Source organism: Schistocerca serialis, chromosome 1 (assembly GCF_023864345.2).
Source record: "Schistocerca serialis cubense isolate TAMUIC-IGC-003099 chromosome 1, iqSchSeri2.2, whole genome shotgun sequence".
NCBI lineage: Eukaryota > Metazoa > Arthropoda > Insecta > Orthoptera > Acrididae > Schistocerca > Schistocerca serialis.
Window position 1 is genome coordinate 908,620,209 of NC_064638.1, and position 17,655 is coordinate 908,637,863.

Sequence of the window (17,655 nt, forward strand, 5' to 3'; positions counted from 1 at the left end):
ATATAACTGTCACTAGAGATGTTTAGTATACACAGTTTCTATTTTTGATTAATTAAGTAATGTGAAGGAACTAACTTACACTTCTACCAAGTCCTCAGTCAGTATGGGAGGTGATGTATGAAGATGATGCAACTGAACACGAGATGCATATGTTGCCATTCCTGTTAATTGTAGCACCAACTGTTGTGCATCAGGGAATAGCGTTCTAAGAACTTTACCTAAATGAAGACAGAATTGTCGTAATGATGTGTTAAATGTGCAAAAATACAAATACAATAAAAATACAACTAATGCACAATGACAAGAGACAGCAGCTCTGTAATATGCACAATGGAAAACTGCTTAAACAGAAACAAAACTGAATTTCCAAGCTTACAGTCGCCTTCTCACATTCCTTACTAGCAATGCATGAGAAAGAAATCGAGAGAGAAGTACTGTGCAGATAGACATGAAGGTTAAATGACACAGGAAGAGTAAATAATGAAAATTGCATGTTATCTGAGAGTTGACAAAAGAATAACTAAAGTGGTGAGGCCAATAACAAAGGCACAACACCTACAAAAATTAGAAAAGCAAAGCTCTAATTAATAATGAAACCAGAGGAAAACACAGTTACTCTTGTTCTGGCTCAAAGTAAGGGTGCTAAACAACTGTAAGTGAAATGGGAGATTACTTAGCAAGGGGGCGCAAGCTAGAAATAACAATGAATTAAGTACTAAATACCATTAAAAATTCAACAACAAAAATATATTAAAAATAAAATTTGGTAATTACATGCCATAAAATATGAAGTGATAGCCTTAGTAAATATTTTAACTAAATAGAGTGGAGTATAAAGAGCTGCTTAAATCTGATGCTGATAAAAAATAATCACAAATTAAGGAAAAATCTTATGAAAACACAAATTTAAAAATCCATGACTGAAAGAACTCTACTGGAAAAAAAAAAAAAAAAAAAGCGGTCAATTAATGGCGAAATTTTAAGCATATGCCTCTTCATAAGCATGTCCTTCTACTTAATTTGCTGTTTGTTTTGGTAAAAATAATATCATGCTTTCAAAAAGATGAGGATTTCTTTTTTCCAGTGTATTTGATAAAGAGGCACACTACTATGTGCACCACGAAAATAAATGTTTAAATATAGATTGCATTGGGATGACATCTTTCTTTTTAATGAACAAAATGTGAAATAGTACAACCATCAAAGTATAGTCAACTCATTCTCCCTCAATATCGTTCAACTAATTCTTAAACTACAGTACACCACCTTCCGTAGACAAACGAATTCAGAAGTATACAAACAGTAATATCTGGTGGGCAAAAACAGAAATTTTTTTGTATACTGACAAAGAAATCAAATTAATTTTGCATTGGAAACTTAATATCTTTTGAAGAAGTCATTACGTTCTTTCTGTAGGTCAAGAGATTATTGTTTTTCTTGCTAACACTAAAACATGAAAATACAGTAATTCAATGCAGATATATTTAGAGAAAAATTTAAACTTACCAATGAAATGTGGATACATTCGACCTATCAATTGTGTAAGTGAAGAAAGATCACGCAGTAGACAGTGGAGACGAACGCACTCATGTTCGGCAGTGACTGAAAGTTGACGCTTTGAAACATCTACAGCCTGTTCAAGGTGCAAGTAGATGTTTGCTGCTTCCTTCCATGGCTCATACTATAAAAGTTTATAAATTTCATCAATTTTGTTTTGATGATGTGTCTAAGACAAAAGGAAAAGAAACTGCCTTTCTTTTTACATATGTATGTATACTGTTATAAAATGTCAGAGGTAATTTGATATAAAAAACCATACGATAAAAGTTTTCAATATAAATAATCAATATTTGAAAATATAATGTAATATGGATAGATAAAAAGTTTATCCACCAAGTGGCAGCAGAAAAAAATGCTTATAAAAGAAATGGAAATGTGCAACCTTTCAGAGTCAGTGATCCCTTCTTCTTGCAGAATAGTTGAAGGGAAAGTAAAAGAGATGAAGGAAAAGGACTGGTACAGTTTAGGAAGTGAGGGGAGTTATGGAAAAGTCACCCTGAACACCAGGTCAGGGGAGACTTACTGGGCGGGATGAGAAGGAAAGACTGATTGTTGCAGACTGCACCGGATGAAATATGAAAATCTGAAAGCTTAAAGGTGAAAGATAGGGTAATAACCATGACAGAGATTACTGACAACACGGAAAAGTTAACAAGAGTGGAAAGCCAAGTGCACTATATGTGGTAGATGGGGATGGGAAAGGGATAGGGGTCAGGGCAAGTGTGGTGTGGCAGGTCAGAAAGTAAGATATATAAAAAAAACTAATAGTTGCTGAAAAGAAATGCTGAGACTGAAGAAAGTACATAAATTTATACCAGGTGGATAGTGAGAACTAAGGACATGTTGTAAAGCCGGTTCCCACCTGCAGAGTTCTGAGAAACAGGTGCTAGGAGGGGATAATCAAGATGGCATATGTGGTGATACAGGCACTGTGTCATGACTATCATGTTGTAGAGCATGCTCTGCAACAGGCTATTGTGTGTTACTAGTACCCACACTCTGTCTATGCCCATTCATCCTAACTGATAACTTGGTGGTGGTCATGACGATGTTAAAGGCTGAAAAGTATTTACATAACAGCTGGTACATGAGGGAAGTCATTTCACAGGTAGCTCTCCGTTTGAGGTATACGTTTTGCCACTTACAGGGCTGGTACAGGTGGTGGAGGGTGGTGCACGGCAAGTCTTACGATGGGGACAGTCACAGGGGTATGAACTAAAGGGTAGGGAAATCATTGCATAAGGAGCATATGGTTGGTTGGTTTGGGGAGTAAAGGGACCAAACTACATGGTTCATGGTTATCAGTCCCAAGCATATGGTCTGAGCAGGATATTGCAAAGATTGAGTTTGGTGGGGGGGGGGGGGGGGGGGGGGCAGCCGAAAGATGTTCTTGCTGTGGTGGGAAAATGTCAGGCAAATGGACCTCATTTCAGGGCACAATGTTATGAAGGTATAAGCTTATTGGAGTAGCTGCTTAATAAACTCAATAACAGGATAATATTGAATGACAAGAGGTGTACTCCTAAGTTGTTTTTTGTTGGGATTGGCAGTAAAAAAGATTGGACGTGATGGCCCAGGAAATCTGCTTTTGAACTAAACAGGTGGGTCAATTACATGCAGTACAAGCTGAGGTGAGAACAGTGGTGTATTGCTGTAAAGAGTCTGCATCTGAACAAATACATTTTCCTCGAATGCCAAGGCTGTTGAGGAGGAATGTTTGACATGGAAAGGACGGAAACTGTCAAAATGTAAGTACTGTTGTTGGTTAGTAGGTTTAATGTGAGCAGAAGTATATAGCTGACCCTCAATGAGTATGAGGTCAACAGCAAGTAAAGTGGTAAGGGATTCAGAATAGGACCACGTGAAATTTAATTGAGAGAATGTATTTGGAGATTCCAAAAATTTTAACAGCTCAGCCTCACCATGAGTCAATATGCTACAGACATCATCATAGTATCTAAACCAAACTATGGGTTGAAGGCTTATGGATCACAGGTAAGCCCTCTTCAAGTGTCACACAAAAAAGTTGGCTTAGGAAGCAGCCATGCTGGTTCCCACGGCTGTACCCCTGATCTGTTTGTGTGCCCCTCAAAGGTAAAGTAGTTGTTTGTGAGTATGCAGTTAATCAAGGTGAGCAGGAAGGACATCAAAGCTTTTTAATCAGGTGGGTGGTAATTGAGGTATGTTAACCATGTATATGTGGCATCAATGGTGGCGAGCAAGTTGTGTTGTGGAAGTGGGTGGGCACAGACATCAGGTGATCTAAGAAATGCTTTGTTTCTTTGATATAGGAAGGGAATCTTTGTACTATAGGTTGCAGGTATTGATGTAACAAGCTACTTTCCTTCGTGTTCGTTTCATCCTCACTGACAGTCAGCTGCATACTTCTGTTCACATTAAACCTATGAACAAACAACAGTACAATAAACTCTTTATTATTTATAGGCAGTTAATCACAGCCTATTTCCTAAATCCCCCCCCCCCCCCCCCCCCCCACCCCCCAGATTTTCCATTAACCTGGCAATGGTCTTAGGTAAGCAATAATCTCACATTATAACACGAATGTAGTAAACGATGTGCTGCTTGAATACTGCAAGAGCTATCTGTTCACAAATAGTTAAGGTAACGTAATAGTGGATTTTACTGTATTCATTTTAAGTACCGAATTTTCACATATACTGTGATGATTAAAGTAGAATTTATTATAAACATTAGTTAATGATTTTAATTATAATATTGCAATTAATTTTCACATACGACTGCAGTCTCAGGCAACTGAAACCACACTGCGAGCAGCAGCACCCATGCATGACGGGAGTGGAGACTGGGTGGAGGTAAGGAGGAGATCGGGGCAGGGAAGGGAAGGGAAGGGGAGGGGAGGGATAGTATGGTGGGGGTGGCAGAGAGTGAAGTGCTGCATGTTAAACGGAGGGCAGGGGAGAGGTGGGGATGGGGGGGGGGGGGGGGGGGCAAGAAGTATCAGAAAAGGGGAGAAATAAAAAAACTGGCAGAAGGTATCACAGAAAAAAGTTGTAGTTGGTGGGAGGAAGGCAGGGGCACCCATTGTCCTGATCCCAAAAAAGTCTAGACTTGGCAATAAGAAATATCATTTTTCTTGCAACTACCACTGCCTATCCAATACCAAAAATCACAAGGACATTTAACAACTAAGGCAGATTATTATGCAGTATTCTGCCTAGTGGCAGGTCTGTGTCAACATATGGAGAATTTCTGATGCCAATGTTCCCTGTCTTCAGCTTCTTCCTTCAGTCTGCTGTATCTCTTTCCATCTTTCATGTCATCCAAAAGTTGAATTCTTCTTCTTCCTCATCCTACCATTCCTTCAATTCTCCCTTCAATGACTTCGTGTATGAGCACTCAGTGCCTAAGTATGTGTCCGATCCAGTTGGCCTTCCTCTGAAGAATTGTATTCAGAATATCTCTCTCCTCTCCTACTCTTCTCAGTACATTGTTATTCATCACCCGATCAGTCCACTTGATCTTCTCCATTCACCTCCAGCACCAAATTTCAAAACTTTCAAAGTATTTTTTCTTCCTTTTTTCTCATGGTCCACGTCTCAGCTCCATACAGTGCAATGCTCCAGTTGTAGCACTTCACCAGTTTCTTCCTTAATTCCAAGGTTAACTTTCATGTCAGCAGATTTTTCTTTTCACTGAATGCAGTTTTGACCATAGAGATTCTTGCTCGAATTTCACTGGTGCATTGGGCATCCTTTGTCACCAAATTTTGTAAGTACTTGAACTGTTTCACATCCTCCAGTTCTTGACTATCAATGGTTATCCGCAAAGGTGTCTCCCTTTTTGATATCCACATCACTTTTGATTTTTTAATGTTGATTTCCATGCCTTATTTCCTTCCAGTTTCCACCAACTGGTTCATCATGTGTTGCAGTTGTTTTTTATTTTTAGCAAGCATGTGTGTACTTGATGTTATTGATGAGGCATCTTCCTATCCTGAAGTTTCTGTATCCTTTCAAAGCTTCTCTCATCAGCCATTTCCCATATAGGTTTCTCCATAGTTTAGCCACACCTTTACTCTTTGTCCCAGGTACAAGTTGAGAATCAGTCTCTGGTCTCTCCAGTTTATTCCTATCTCCTTAAGGACTTTCATCAATTTTATCCAGTTGACTGTCAAAGGCGTTCTGCCAGTCTATAAAACAAACACAAACTTCTTTGTTAACAGCCAAAACTATCTCCGACAATATCTTCACCATGCTGATCCGATGGTGTCTCTGGTCCCTTTTCCCTTCCTAAAACCAAACTGGTCCTCTCCTATTACTTCTTCAATTTTGTTTACCAGCATTCTGTTAAGTAGTCTTGCAAAAATCTCCACTACATGTGAGATTAAACTGATTGTTCTGAAATCGTTACATTTCTTGGCCTGCTGTTTCTTCTCAAGAGCAACCACCGTGGCATCCAAAAAGTCCTTAAACCATTCCCTACTTTCGTAGATTTTGTTTATGAGATGTGTCTATGCCTTCAAATCCTCTTTTCCATTTCTTTCAGCAAATCCACTGGTATGTCGTCATCTCCTGTGGCTTTCGTCCTCTTCATGTCTTTAATGCTAGGTCCTTTTTTGTCTTTGCCAATCTCTTTCTTTGTCCCTATTTCAATGCCTTGTGGGCGATGTTCCTTAGCGTAGAGATCCTTTATATATTGTTTCCATACTTTCAGCACCTTCATCAGTTCAGTAACCATTTGTCCTCTAAGGTCTTCTATCCCGAAAGTCCTTACTCCTTTGCTTTCTCTGCTTCCCAGCTCCTTTGTTTTCTGGCACTTGAAGTCACACCTTCCTCTTCTATGTAGGTATCTATTTTATTCCACATTTGTTCTAAATACTTTTCTTTCAATTTGTCGGTTTCTCTTCTGAGTGCATTGTTAAGCCTTCTATATTCTTTTTCATTAACATTTTTACCCTTCCTCCTTTCCTCCGTCTTTTCCAGCATCTCATTGGTGATCCATGGTTTCCTCATTCTCTTTGCTTCCCTCCCAACTTTGCTCTTTAAAATATTCTATAAAACCTGTTTAACATTTCACCACTGCTGGTCCACATTTTCACTTGTATTTGCACCACCTCTCATTCCCCCAAATTGTTGTTCCAAGGATTCTCTTGCTGCCTCATTGTTCTCTCTTAGCTTTTCCAGGTCCCATCTCTGCTTTCTCCTTCCATGCTGTCGCAACCTCTTCAATCTTGACCCAATGTCTGCAACCAAAAGGTTGTGATCAGAATTGACGTCAGTAGCTGGCAGAGTCTTAGTGTCTTTCACACTACCCCTAAACATGTGTTTGATGAGTATGTAGTCCATCTGGTATCTGTTAATGTCTCCCGGGTCCTTCCGTCTGTACAATTTACTCTACCTTTTATGGAACCAAGTGTTCATCACTACCAAGTCGTTCCTCTGACGGAATTCCACTAACATCCCTCCTCTGTCATTTCTTCTTCCTAATCCATATTGATCCACTATGTTTGCTTCTCTACCTTGTCCAACCACACTATTAAAGTTGCCCATGATTATGGTGTTTACTCTTCCTCTGCCTTCACAATGTATGATATCTTCTATTTCATCGTAAATTTTCTCCACTTCTTTGTCGTCATAGTCTGACACTGGCATGTACACTTGTACTATCAGACTGTCCACTGGTTGTGTACTTACTTTCACAAACATTAAACAATCACTATGGCATCCCACTTTAGTCACTCTTTGAACTATTTGATTTCGCATCACTATTGCCACACCAAAATCAAAACCTTTTCCATCAGTATAAAACATTGTGTAATTACCTGATGTTACTTCACCCCTATCTGCCCACCTCACTTCACTTAAACCCATTATGTTCACTTCAGAGGAGGCAGATGCAAGTACTTATCTACAATGGATTTGTATAACAGGTACCACCAGTTGGAGGTAGTACCAGGAGATAGACCTACAATGGCTTTTTCCGTCCCATGGAGGCATTTTCAGTATCGTCGGATGCCATTCACGCTTAAAATGCACCAGCCACATTTAAAAGATTGCTTGATGGCGTTTCTCTTGGCCTGAAACCAATGAAGTACATTGGTCTAACTTGATGATATTGTACTTTTTTCCAGCACGGTTGTACAGAGGAAATGGTTACAGGAAGTATCTGACAGACTAAGAGCAGTACGTCTTATACTAAGTATTGATGAATGTAATTTTGCACAGACTCAAGTCAAGTACTTAGGCCACATCATTAATGAGGAAGATGTATGAATCAATCCATTTTCTGTGTTTTCAGCACAAGTAATTTATACATTTTGGTGAGGAAAGTGAGTTTTTAAAATTGCAAGCAAGCAGAGGCTCCAGGTCATTCTGCATCTGGTGGTCAGCCTGTATGGATTGGTCCTGAGGTAGCATGTTGGTAAGCTGACAATGTGGTTTCAGACATGTAAAAATGATAGATTTTGGGTGGCCAGCAGCCGTGTGAACACTTTAACATTCATTTGTACTAATGAAATTTCCGAGTCAAGTGGTACAAACTATGAAATATAGATGGACCTTTAACATTTTGTGACCATTTGGTGATGTGCAGGCTTGAACTTTAACACTTTGAGGATTAGGCAGCTAGGGTGTTGACAGCTGGTTAACACTGCACATTTTCAGTTTTTATAATTTTGTGTAGTAGGTTCTATTGCACAGAATTCAGATCAGTTTATTGGAACTGAAAGACAGATCTTTTCTATATGACATGCTGTAAAGAAAGACATTTACATCTGTGATTTTTTTATACTGAAATGAAACTGTTTTTATAACAACAAAAATGTTTTCATCTTTAATTTCCTAAATGAACATGAGATTAGAATTTGCTGGTACTAAAAAGAAAACTACTTGAAAATGTGGTTGTCTTTATTTAAAATTATTTAGTTGCTTTTAGTTTAGTGGAAAAAATTTTGAAACATTATGGAAAACGAAGTCCTACATCACATTCTGCACAAACTTTATGTCTCCTCTGTGATCATTTTGACTTTTCTAAAGCTGGAATCAATCTAGGAAAATGTTTTCCACTGACTATTTAAAAAGTTAACTGTTTTGGGTGGAAGTTTATTCAACCAGACCACCTCTGTTCAGATGGAATTACAATTTCCTTGAGACTTATGAGTCTCAACTTCATCTTCAATAATGATAGAAGCTGAAGTAATGAATTTAAACTTGTGCCCTGGCCAGGACTTGAACCCAGGTCTCATCCTTACTAGGCAGATGTGCAAGCCATTACACCACTGTAGTAATTTGGTTAATGCAGCTGCACAGACTACCCTAGTCCAATGCTTTCCCTAACACAAACTTGGGCTGAATGCACGAGTTGAAGTTTGTGTTAGGGAGGGCATTACATTGGGGTAGTCCATGCAGCTGTAGTTAACCATTGTGCTACATTGGTGTAAAAGCTAGCACATCTGCCTAGTAAGCAGGAGACCTGGGTTCAAGTCTTCGCCATGGCAAAAATTTTAATTCATTTTTTCGACTTCTATCATTATTGCAGTCCATCTTTGCTCACCAAAGACTATGCCAATTAAATAATGAACTCAACAAGATGTTTATTAGTAGGTATTGACCTTTTACATAGAACATACGAGTTAACAACCACCATAGTGAAAAGGTGTGTGTGTGTGTGTGTGTGTGTGTGTGTGTGAGAGAGAGAGAGAGAGAGAGAGAGAGTGTTTAGATGTTGACACTAGATGCTGTCATACTGTGTTGTTTCAATAAAATCTTCTCAATTTACAAGCCACACCATTTCAAATAAAAGATTTGAGCTCTCAATAGCTGTCACCACCATCATCATGTGGAGTTGAAATCCCTGACTGCCGGGGCTGGCACGCTGTTTTGCTTATATAAATGTAATGGCAGCCTCTGGAACCTTCCAGAGAAGACCAGAATGGCATATGCATGGAAGGCTTGTTATGCAGCTCCTAGCAGCTCAGTTCCACTGCAGGACCAAGTGACATCACATGGTGCGAGCAACTGGTGATACGTTTGAAATGGCTGTTCTCGCATTGAGACAAGCGTCAAGCCTATGTCTCTGTTTTCACTGAATGTCCAAAGCTTGCTCCATACTCTACTAAGAGTGTACCCTAGGCCCCTGTTAAAATTGTTGCTTTTAATTCTAATTTCCGACACTTCCTTGACAACAGACTCCCAGAATGATGGTGTTTGTACCTAAACTCTTGTTTTTTCAAACTGTCTATTATGGCCGTTTACTAAGCAATGTTCAGTTGCGGCTGACTTTCTCAAGTTCCCTTTGTTTCATATGTCATGAATGCTCTGAACAATTCTCAACAACAGTGCAAATAGTTTGACCCTTCTAAATGCTACCACATTCACATAGAGCACCATACACGCCAGGAACTCTCAGATCTATGTTGTCTTTCACAGGGTATAACACATCTCTTATCTTGGAGGCAGGCCGTAGCACTGGTTTCAGTCCTTGTCTCTTCAGCATACATCCTATCTTGCTAGTAGTTGCTCCATAGTATGGAAGGAATGCAGCTGGATTGGTCTCTTTTTGCTATTTCATAATGCACCTTTCGTTGGTGGCACTCGAAAGCTTTAGCAATTTCACTCTTACTGTAACCATTTTCTCTGAATACACGCACTTGAAATGCTGAAATTCCGACTCTAGATGGACGCTGTCAGAAAAAAATCTTTGCCCTGTGTACTAAAGTGTTCAGTGCACTTTCTTGTGTATGGTGTGGTGAAAACTGTTGGTGCTCAAATACTGGCCACTACGCATAGATTTCCTGTACACTGAATGACTAAACCGCCCTCCCACTCAACTAAAACATCCAAGAATGGAAGCTTGCCATCCCTCTTCAGCTCGACAATAAATTTATGTTGGGATGGACACTGTTCATGTTGTCAACAAACTCATACAGTGCATTTTCACAATGAGGCTATATGAAGGAGGTGTCGTCAACGTACCATAGCAAGCAAGATGAACATAACCTCACGCAGTTCAGGTCTTGTTCCGCAAAGTGCTCCATGAAAAAGTTTGCAACAGCTGGAGACAGTGGGGATTCCATGGCTGTGCTCCCTGTCATCTCATAATATTTGTTGCAGTACAGAAAGTTTGTTGTCGTTAAGGCATGGTGAAAAGGCTTCACGATATCAGATGGAAACTGTTGGGCCAAAAATTTCAATGTGTCTTGCACCAGTGCTCTCGTAAAAAGTGACAACATCCAGGCTAAACATTATGTCAGTTTGGCCTATCTTTGTGAGACTTTGATTTCTCCCAGCGTATACGATGTTCAAATAAATTAGAGGAATGCAGCCGGGTGGTGTCATCGACAACGTCTGACATTTCAACAAGAGAAGACCCTGCCATTTTTAGGGCATAACTGCAGTAAGTAAGCACTGTGCTAGGGAATTTAAAACCTCAGTTACAGTTCCTGCTATTGGGATGGTGTTATTAAGGAAACTGTTGAAATTAAATTAGCAAGTGATCTTATAAATAGAGATGGTGATTTATATAAATTCTGTATGGAATCCTGCTCTCTCCCTTGTCAAAAAACACAGAGCCAGAGTTAATGCTACCTCTCCTTTTGATTAAACAGTGGGAAATCCAGGATGGATTGTCACCTGTTAATTATTAATTTCACTATTCATAACTTCTGACATTGGTCATCTTTGGTTTGTGTGAATGTTATCTTTCTGGAGTTTCTCTAAAACCAAGTTTTAAATTCTCCTGCACAGCACTTAATTGTTGGCAGTTATACTTTGAAAATGGCATGTCCGCTCCTGTCGAAATAGCGGCGTTTGTTGATGATGTAACCTGGCTGCATCCCCATTAGTTATTTGAACATGGCCTATCTTTATTTTCCTGAGGGTCTCAACAAATGGCTGAGAGTTAACATGATGTTCGCAGTGTCCCAGTTCGGGTGCTAATAAATGTGCCAGATGTTTTGCCAATCAGTAGGTGGGTGAACTAATTGCACTAACTATAGGTCTCTTGTGTTTAGTTGTCAAAATAAATACATCCTTGGAGTGTTTTTGTTTCACAGGCAGGAAATGGTCTCTTCTGTGAGAAGGAAGTTATTTTCCGAACCATTATGCTTCTACATCTTTAGCTAGACATATTCTATTTTTCATTACTGTACCAACCACCTCAGTTTTGTTTCACAATAAATGTTCAGTGTTCGAACGGATCAGGGCTGACATAAAACCAATCACCATATAGGGTGTGGCCTTCACCACAGACACTTTCACACAGTCTGTTTACTACATGCAAAATCCTGTTATTAGCATTTGCCTAACTAACAGAATATATTTCAAATTTCTAAATGTAGCCACTTTCAGTGTTACATAACATAAAAAATTTTTTGCCATATCTATTAGGCTTATTTTTTATGTAGACCTCGAAACTAAGTCTACTGTGAAAATGGCAAATTCCTTCATCTATAGCGAGATTTTCACCTGGTTTATATGCTCCTTAATTTTTCTCATGGATATACGAAAGATGGGTCTCGTCTTGTGAATAGGATTATGCCCTCCTCGACGTTTTGAAATAAAAGTCACATTATCTATAAGATGCAGAATTGACAAACAGTGATTTCTTGGTAACCATTTTCCCACAAAGGAGATCTGAAGTATTGTAGACCAATAGTAGGTCAATTTCAGTTTTCTAATAAGGTGCACACAATTATCAGGAAAACTTTTGGAAAAATAGATTTATTTGAGATATTGCTACAATGTCTCAAAATTCTTCAAAGTACAGCTTTTGAGTGTTGACACACTTTAGCCTGTGACTTTTCTTTGACTTGAAGGCTGCCCGGTAGGCAGATTTTGGTAGGTCCTTAAGCAGTATGCATTCAAGATCCTTTAACAGTACTGGTGTTCCCATGGTGACTTCATTTGAAGGAGGGTTTCAGCAATTTCACTTTTGGGAATAGCAAATACTCTGTTGGTGCCAAGTCTGCTTCTTTCTTCTTAGCATTTGTAGGTAAAAATGCACCATTCTCTGTCTGCCACTCAGGTACAAATTCATAGTGGACCAATCTCTTGGCATTGAAGAAAATGATGAGTATGGGTTTCACTATCAATTTACTCATTTGAACTTTGTTTTGGATGAGGTGATGCTGCAGTGGACCATTGAGAACTTTGGCACTTAGTTTCCAGATTGTATTCAAATATCCAGAAGTAGTCTCTATTGCATTGTCCAAAAAGCTGGGGCCTTCTTCAATGCATTGCTGGAGGTCTTTGCAAGCAGACACTTGCCCTGCTTTTGCCACTTGCCCTGCTTTTGCCATCTGTCAAGACCTTTGGGACAAGCTTAGTGCAGATCTTTCACTTTGCCAAATTTTCAGTGATAACATTTCCACTGTCATCTTATCAATGCCAATTGCATTTGTGACCATGTGCATACTTAACCAATGGTCTGAATTCAGCGCTTCATGCACACCTTGCACATTGTTATTGGTTTTTGATGCCAATGGCCATTTTGCATAGGGCTCATCATCCACACACTCTTGGCCATCTCTGGAGAACTTGTACCACTTAAAAACTGTAGATTATGAAATTCTTCCATTCTTGAACATTTGGCAAATCATGGCCCAAGTCTCTATGCCCAATTTCCCAGTCCAACACAAAATTTGACACCGTTCCATCATTTGCTGCATTTGGCACTTGAAATGAGTCACTCATCAGGGTCCCCCTAAAAACACGATCTCATCTGAATGAAGGCTCGCAGTTGAGTGGCGCCGGGCAAGTCTTGTTCACATCCCCACCATCAACTATGTGAGGTGTGAGCACACTGCAGCGTACAGTCACGTCTGAAAAAAGTTGTTCCCGATACTCTTTGGGCAGATATGTATGTAAAACCACACCAAAGAAATTTACATGTTCACGAATTTCACAGTACTCCAATTATGTCAAACTGGGTGCTGCATCAGGTTCCATGTTGCATTTAGCTTGTCAATAGTTATCCTAGCACAGTGGTTTGTCTCTCGGGTTATCATTTTCAGCAGTTCTTCATCAAAAAAGCAGGAGAAACAATCAAACACAGAAGGATTCTGGTCAATTCGAATCTGAATCCCACTTGATTCTTCAAAAAATCGAAGCTGTGGAGCAGTGGTGTCGTCAAACTGTCCACTACCTAATTGAAAGAGGCTTACTGATAGGTTGAGGCAAATGATCTCTGATGCATCAATGCCTGTAACTTCATCATGAGAACTCACTGACTCTTCATCATCAGAAATGCAATCTTCATCTATAGCATAAATTATAAAATTATGCCATCTTGTGCACAGTAGACAATACACACACTTACAGAAAAAATGCGACGAAATAAATTGCATATCGTCACCGCCTCTGAATGAAGCTCAGACTCCCTATTGTCTAACAGAAATACTATCTCATAATCACATAAGACAATCTGAAAGACAAACACAAAACGAGAAGCCAACAACACAGACAACAACTGAGGCCCTCTGTTCAGAATAACTTTTAGTGTAAATCCATGTGACACAGGAGCTATGTCGCTTGTCTTGAAAGTGTTAACTTACTTTGGTTGCCCTTTTCTAATTAATACGGAATGGAATTAAAGAATGTGGTTGCGTAGCTAAGTGTTTTAATATGTTGATCAACGTGGTGGACTTCATGTATTTGTGAACTGGTGAATATGTTGTTTTCAATTTAAGGTAGCAGGTCTCTGTTTTCCACATACCAGCGATGTTTGGTTAGCATTTGGGGGTTCTGTTATTCTACCTGCACAAGCTTAACTGCATTATTATTATTGTATTACATGTTTAAATTATTTATTATAGGACCCCTAACCCTATGAACCATGGACCTTGCCGTTGGTGGGGAGGCTTGCGTGCCTCAGCGATACAGATAGCCGTACCGTAGGTGCAACCACAACGGAGGGGTATCTGTTGAGAGGCCAGACAAACATGTGGTTCCTGAAGAGGGGCAGCAGCCTTTTCAGTTGTTGCAGGGGGAACAGTCTGGATGATTGACTGATTTGGCCTTGTAACATTAACCAAAACGGCCTTGCTGTGCTGGTACTGCGAACAGCTGAAAGCAAGGGGAAACTACAGCCGTAATATATCCCGGGGGCATGCAGCTTTACTGTACGGTTAAATGATGATGGTGTCCTCTTGGGTAAAATATTCTGGAAGTAAAATAGTCCCCCATTCGGAACTCTGGACGGGGACTACTCAGGAGGACATTGTTATCAGGAGAAAGAAAACTGGCGTTCTACAGATCGGAGTGTGGAATGTCAGATCCCTTAATCGGGCAGGTAGGTTAGAAAATTTAAAAAGGGAAATGGATAGGTTAAAGTTAGATATAGTGGGAATTAGTGAAGTTCGGTGGCAGGAAGAACAAGAGCAAAAATGGCTCTGAGGGGGCAGGAAGAACAAGACTTTTGGTCAGGTGAATACAGGATTATAAATACAAAATCAAATATGGGTTAATGCAGGAGTAGGTTTAATAATGAATAAAAACAATAGGAGTGCGGGTAAGCTACTACAAACAGCATAGTGAATGCATTATTGTGGCCAAGATAGACACGAAGCCCATGCCAACTACAGTAGTACAATTTTATATGCCAACTGGCTCTGCAGATGATGAAGAAATTGATGAAATGTATGATGAGATAAAAGAAATTATTCAGGTAGTGAAGGGAGACGAAAATTTAATAGTCATGGGTGACTGGAATTTGAGAGTAGGAAAAGGGAGAGAAGGAAACGTGGGTGAATATGGATTGGGGGAGAGAAATGAAAGAGGAAGCCGTCTGGTAGAATTTTGCACAGAGCATAACTTAATCATAGTTAACACTTGGTTCAAGACTCATAAAAGAAGTTTGTATACATGGAATAACCCTGGAGATACTAGAAGGTATCAGATAGATTATATAATGGTAAGACAGAGATTTAGGAACCAGGTTTTAAATTGTAAGACATTTCCAGGGGCAGACGTGGACTCTGACCACAATCTATTGGTTATGAACTTTAGATTAAAACTGAAGAAACTGCAAAAAAGTGGGAATTTAAGGAGATGGGAGCTGGATAAACTGACTAAACCAGAGGTTGTACAGAGTTTCAGGGAGAGCACAAGGGTACAATTGACAGGAATGGGGGAAAGAAATACAGTAGAAGAAGAATGGGTAGCTCTGAGGGATGAAGTGGTGAAGGCGGCAGAGGATCAAGTAGGTAAAAAGACAAGGGCTAGTAGAAATCCTAGGGTAACAGAAGAAATATTGAATTTAATTGATGAAAGGAGAAAATGTAAAAACGCAGTAAATGAACCAGGCAAAAAGGAATACAAACGTCTCAAAAATGAGATTGACAGGAAGTGCAAAATGGCTAAGCAGGGATGGCTAGAGGACAAATGTAAGGATGTAGAGGCTTATCTCACTAGGGGTAAGATAGATACTGCCTACAGGAAAATTAGAGAGACCTTTGGAGAAAAGAGAGCCACTTGTATGAATATCAAGAGCTCAGATGGAAACCCAGTTCTAAGCAAAGAAGGGAAAGCAGAAATGTGGAAGGAGTATATAGAGTGTCTATACAAGGGCGATGTACTTGAGGACAATATTATGGAAATGGAAGAGGATGTAGATGAAGATGAAATGGGAGACACGATACTGCGTGAAGAGTTTGACAGAGCATTGAAAGACCTGAGTCGAAACAAGGCCCCGGGAGTAGACAACATTCGATTAGAACTACTGACAGCCTTGGGAGAGCCAGTCCTGACAAAACTCCACCATCTGGTGAGCAAGATGTATGAGGCAGGTGAAATACCCTCAGACTTCGAGAAGAATATAATAATTCCAATCCCAAAGAAAGCAGGTGTTGACAGATGTGAAAATTACCGAACTATCAGTTTAATAAATCACTGCTGCAAAATACTAACGCGAATTCTTTACAGACGAATTGAAAAACTAGTAGAAGCCGACCTCGGGGAACATCAGTTTGGATTCCATAGAAATATCGGAACACGTGAGGCAATACTGACCCTACGACGTATCTTAGAAGCTAGATTAAGGATAGGCAAACCTATGTTTCTAGCATTTGTAGACTTAGAGAAGGCTTTCGACAGTGTTCCCTGGAATACTCTCTTTCAAATTCTAATGATGGCAGGGATAAAATACAGGGAGTGAAAGGCTATTTAGAATTTGTACAGAAACCAGATGGCAGTTATAAGAGTCGAGGGGCATGAAAGGGAAGCAGCGGTTGGGAAGGGGGTGAGACAGGGTTGTAGCCTGTCCCCGATGTTATTCGATCTGTATATTGAACAAGCAGTAAAGGAAGCAAAAGAAAAATTCAGAGTAGGTATTAAAATCCATGGAGAAGAAATAAAAACTTTGAGGTTCGCCAATGACATTGTAATTCTGTCAGAGACAGCAAAGAATTTGGAAGAGCAGTTGAACCGAATGGACAGTGTCTTGAAAGGAGGATATAAGTTGAACATCAACAAAAGCAAAATGAGGATAATGGAATGTAGTCGAATTAAGTCGGGTGATGCTGAGGGAATTAGATTAGGAAATGAGACACTTAAAGTAGTAAAGGAGTTTTTCTATTTGGGGAGCAAAATAACTGATGATGGTCGAAGTAGAGAGAATATAAAATGTATACTGGCAATGGCAAGGAAAGCGTTTCGGAAGAAGAGAAATTTGTTAACATCGAGTATAGATTTAAGTGTCAGGAAGTTGTTTTTGAAAGTATTTGTATGGAGTGTAGCCATGTATGGAAGTGAAACATGGACGATTAACAGTTTGGACAAGAAGAGAATAGAAGCTTTTGAAATGTGGTGCTACAGAAGAATGCTGAAGATTGGATGGGTAGATCACGTAACTAATGAGGAGGTATTGAATAGAATTGGGGAGGAGAGGAGTTTGTGGCACAACTTGACAAGAAGAAGGGACCGGTTGGTAGGACATGTTCCGAGGCATCAAGGGATCACAAATTTAGCATTGGAGGACAGCGTGGTGGGTAAAAATCGTAGAGGGAGACAAAGAGATGAATACACTAAGCAGATTCAGAAGGATGCAGGTTGCAGTAAGTACTGGGAGATGATGAAGGTTGCACAGGATAGAGTAGCATGGAGAGCTGCATCAAACCAG

The 17,655-nt window shown here is 39.7% G+C and overlaps 1 protein-coding gene across 3 annotated transcripts in view; it reads right to left on the bottom strand.

Moving 5' to 3' along the window:
- Positions 1-17,655, bottom strand: part of LOC126412065 (exportin-6-B) — a 357,950-nt gene that overhangs the window by 88,810 nt on the left and 251,485 nt on the right. For all 3 annotated transcript variants that reach the window (XM_050081474.1, XM_050081465.1, XM_050081456.1), the window contains 2 exons: positions 1,507-1,681; positions 80-218 (listed from right to left, as the gene is read on the bottom strand). In XM_050081474.1, the coding sequence (XP_049937431.1) occupies positions 80-218; positions 1,507-1,681 (314 nt within the window). The remainder of the gene's footprint in view (positions 1-79; positions 219-1,506; positions 1,682-17,655) is intronic.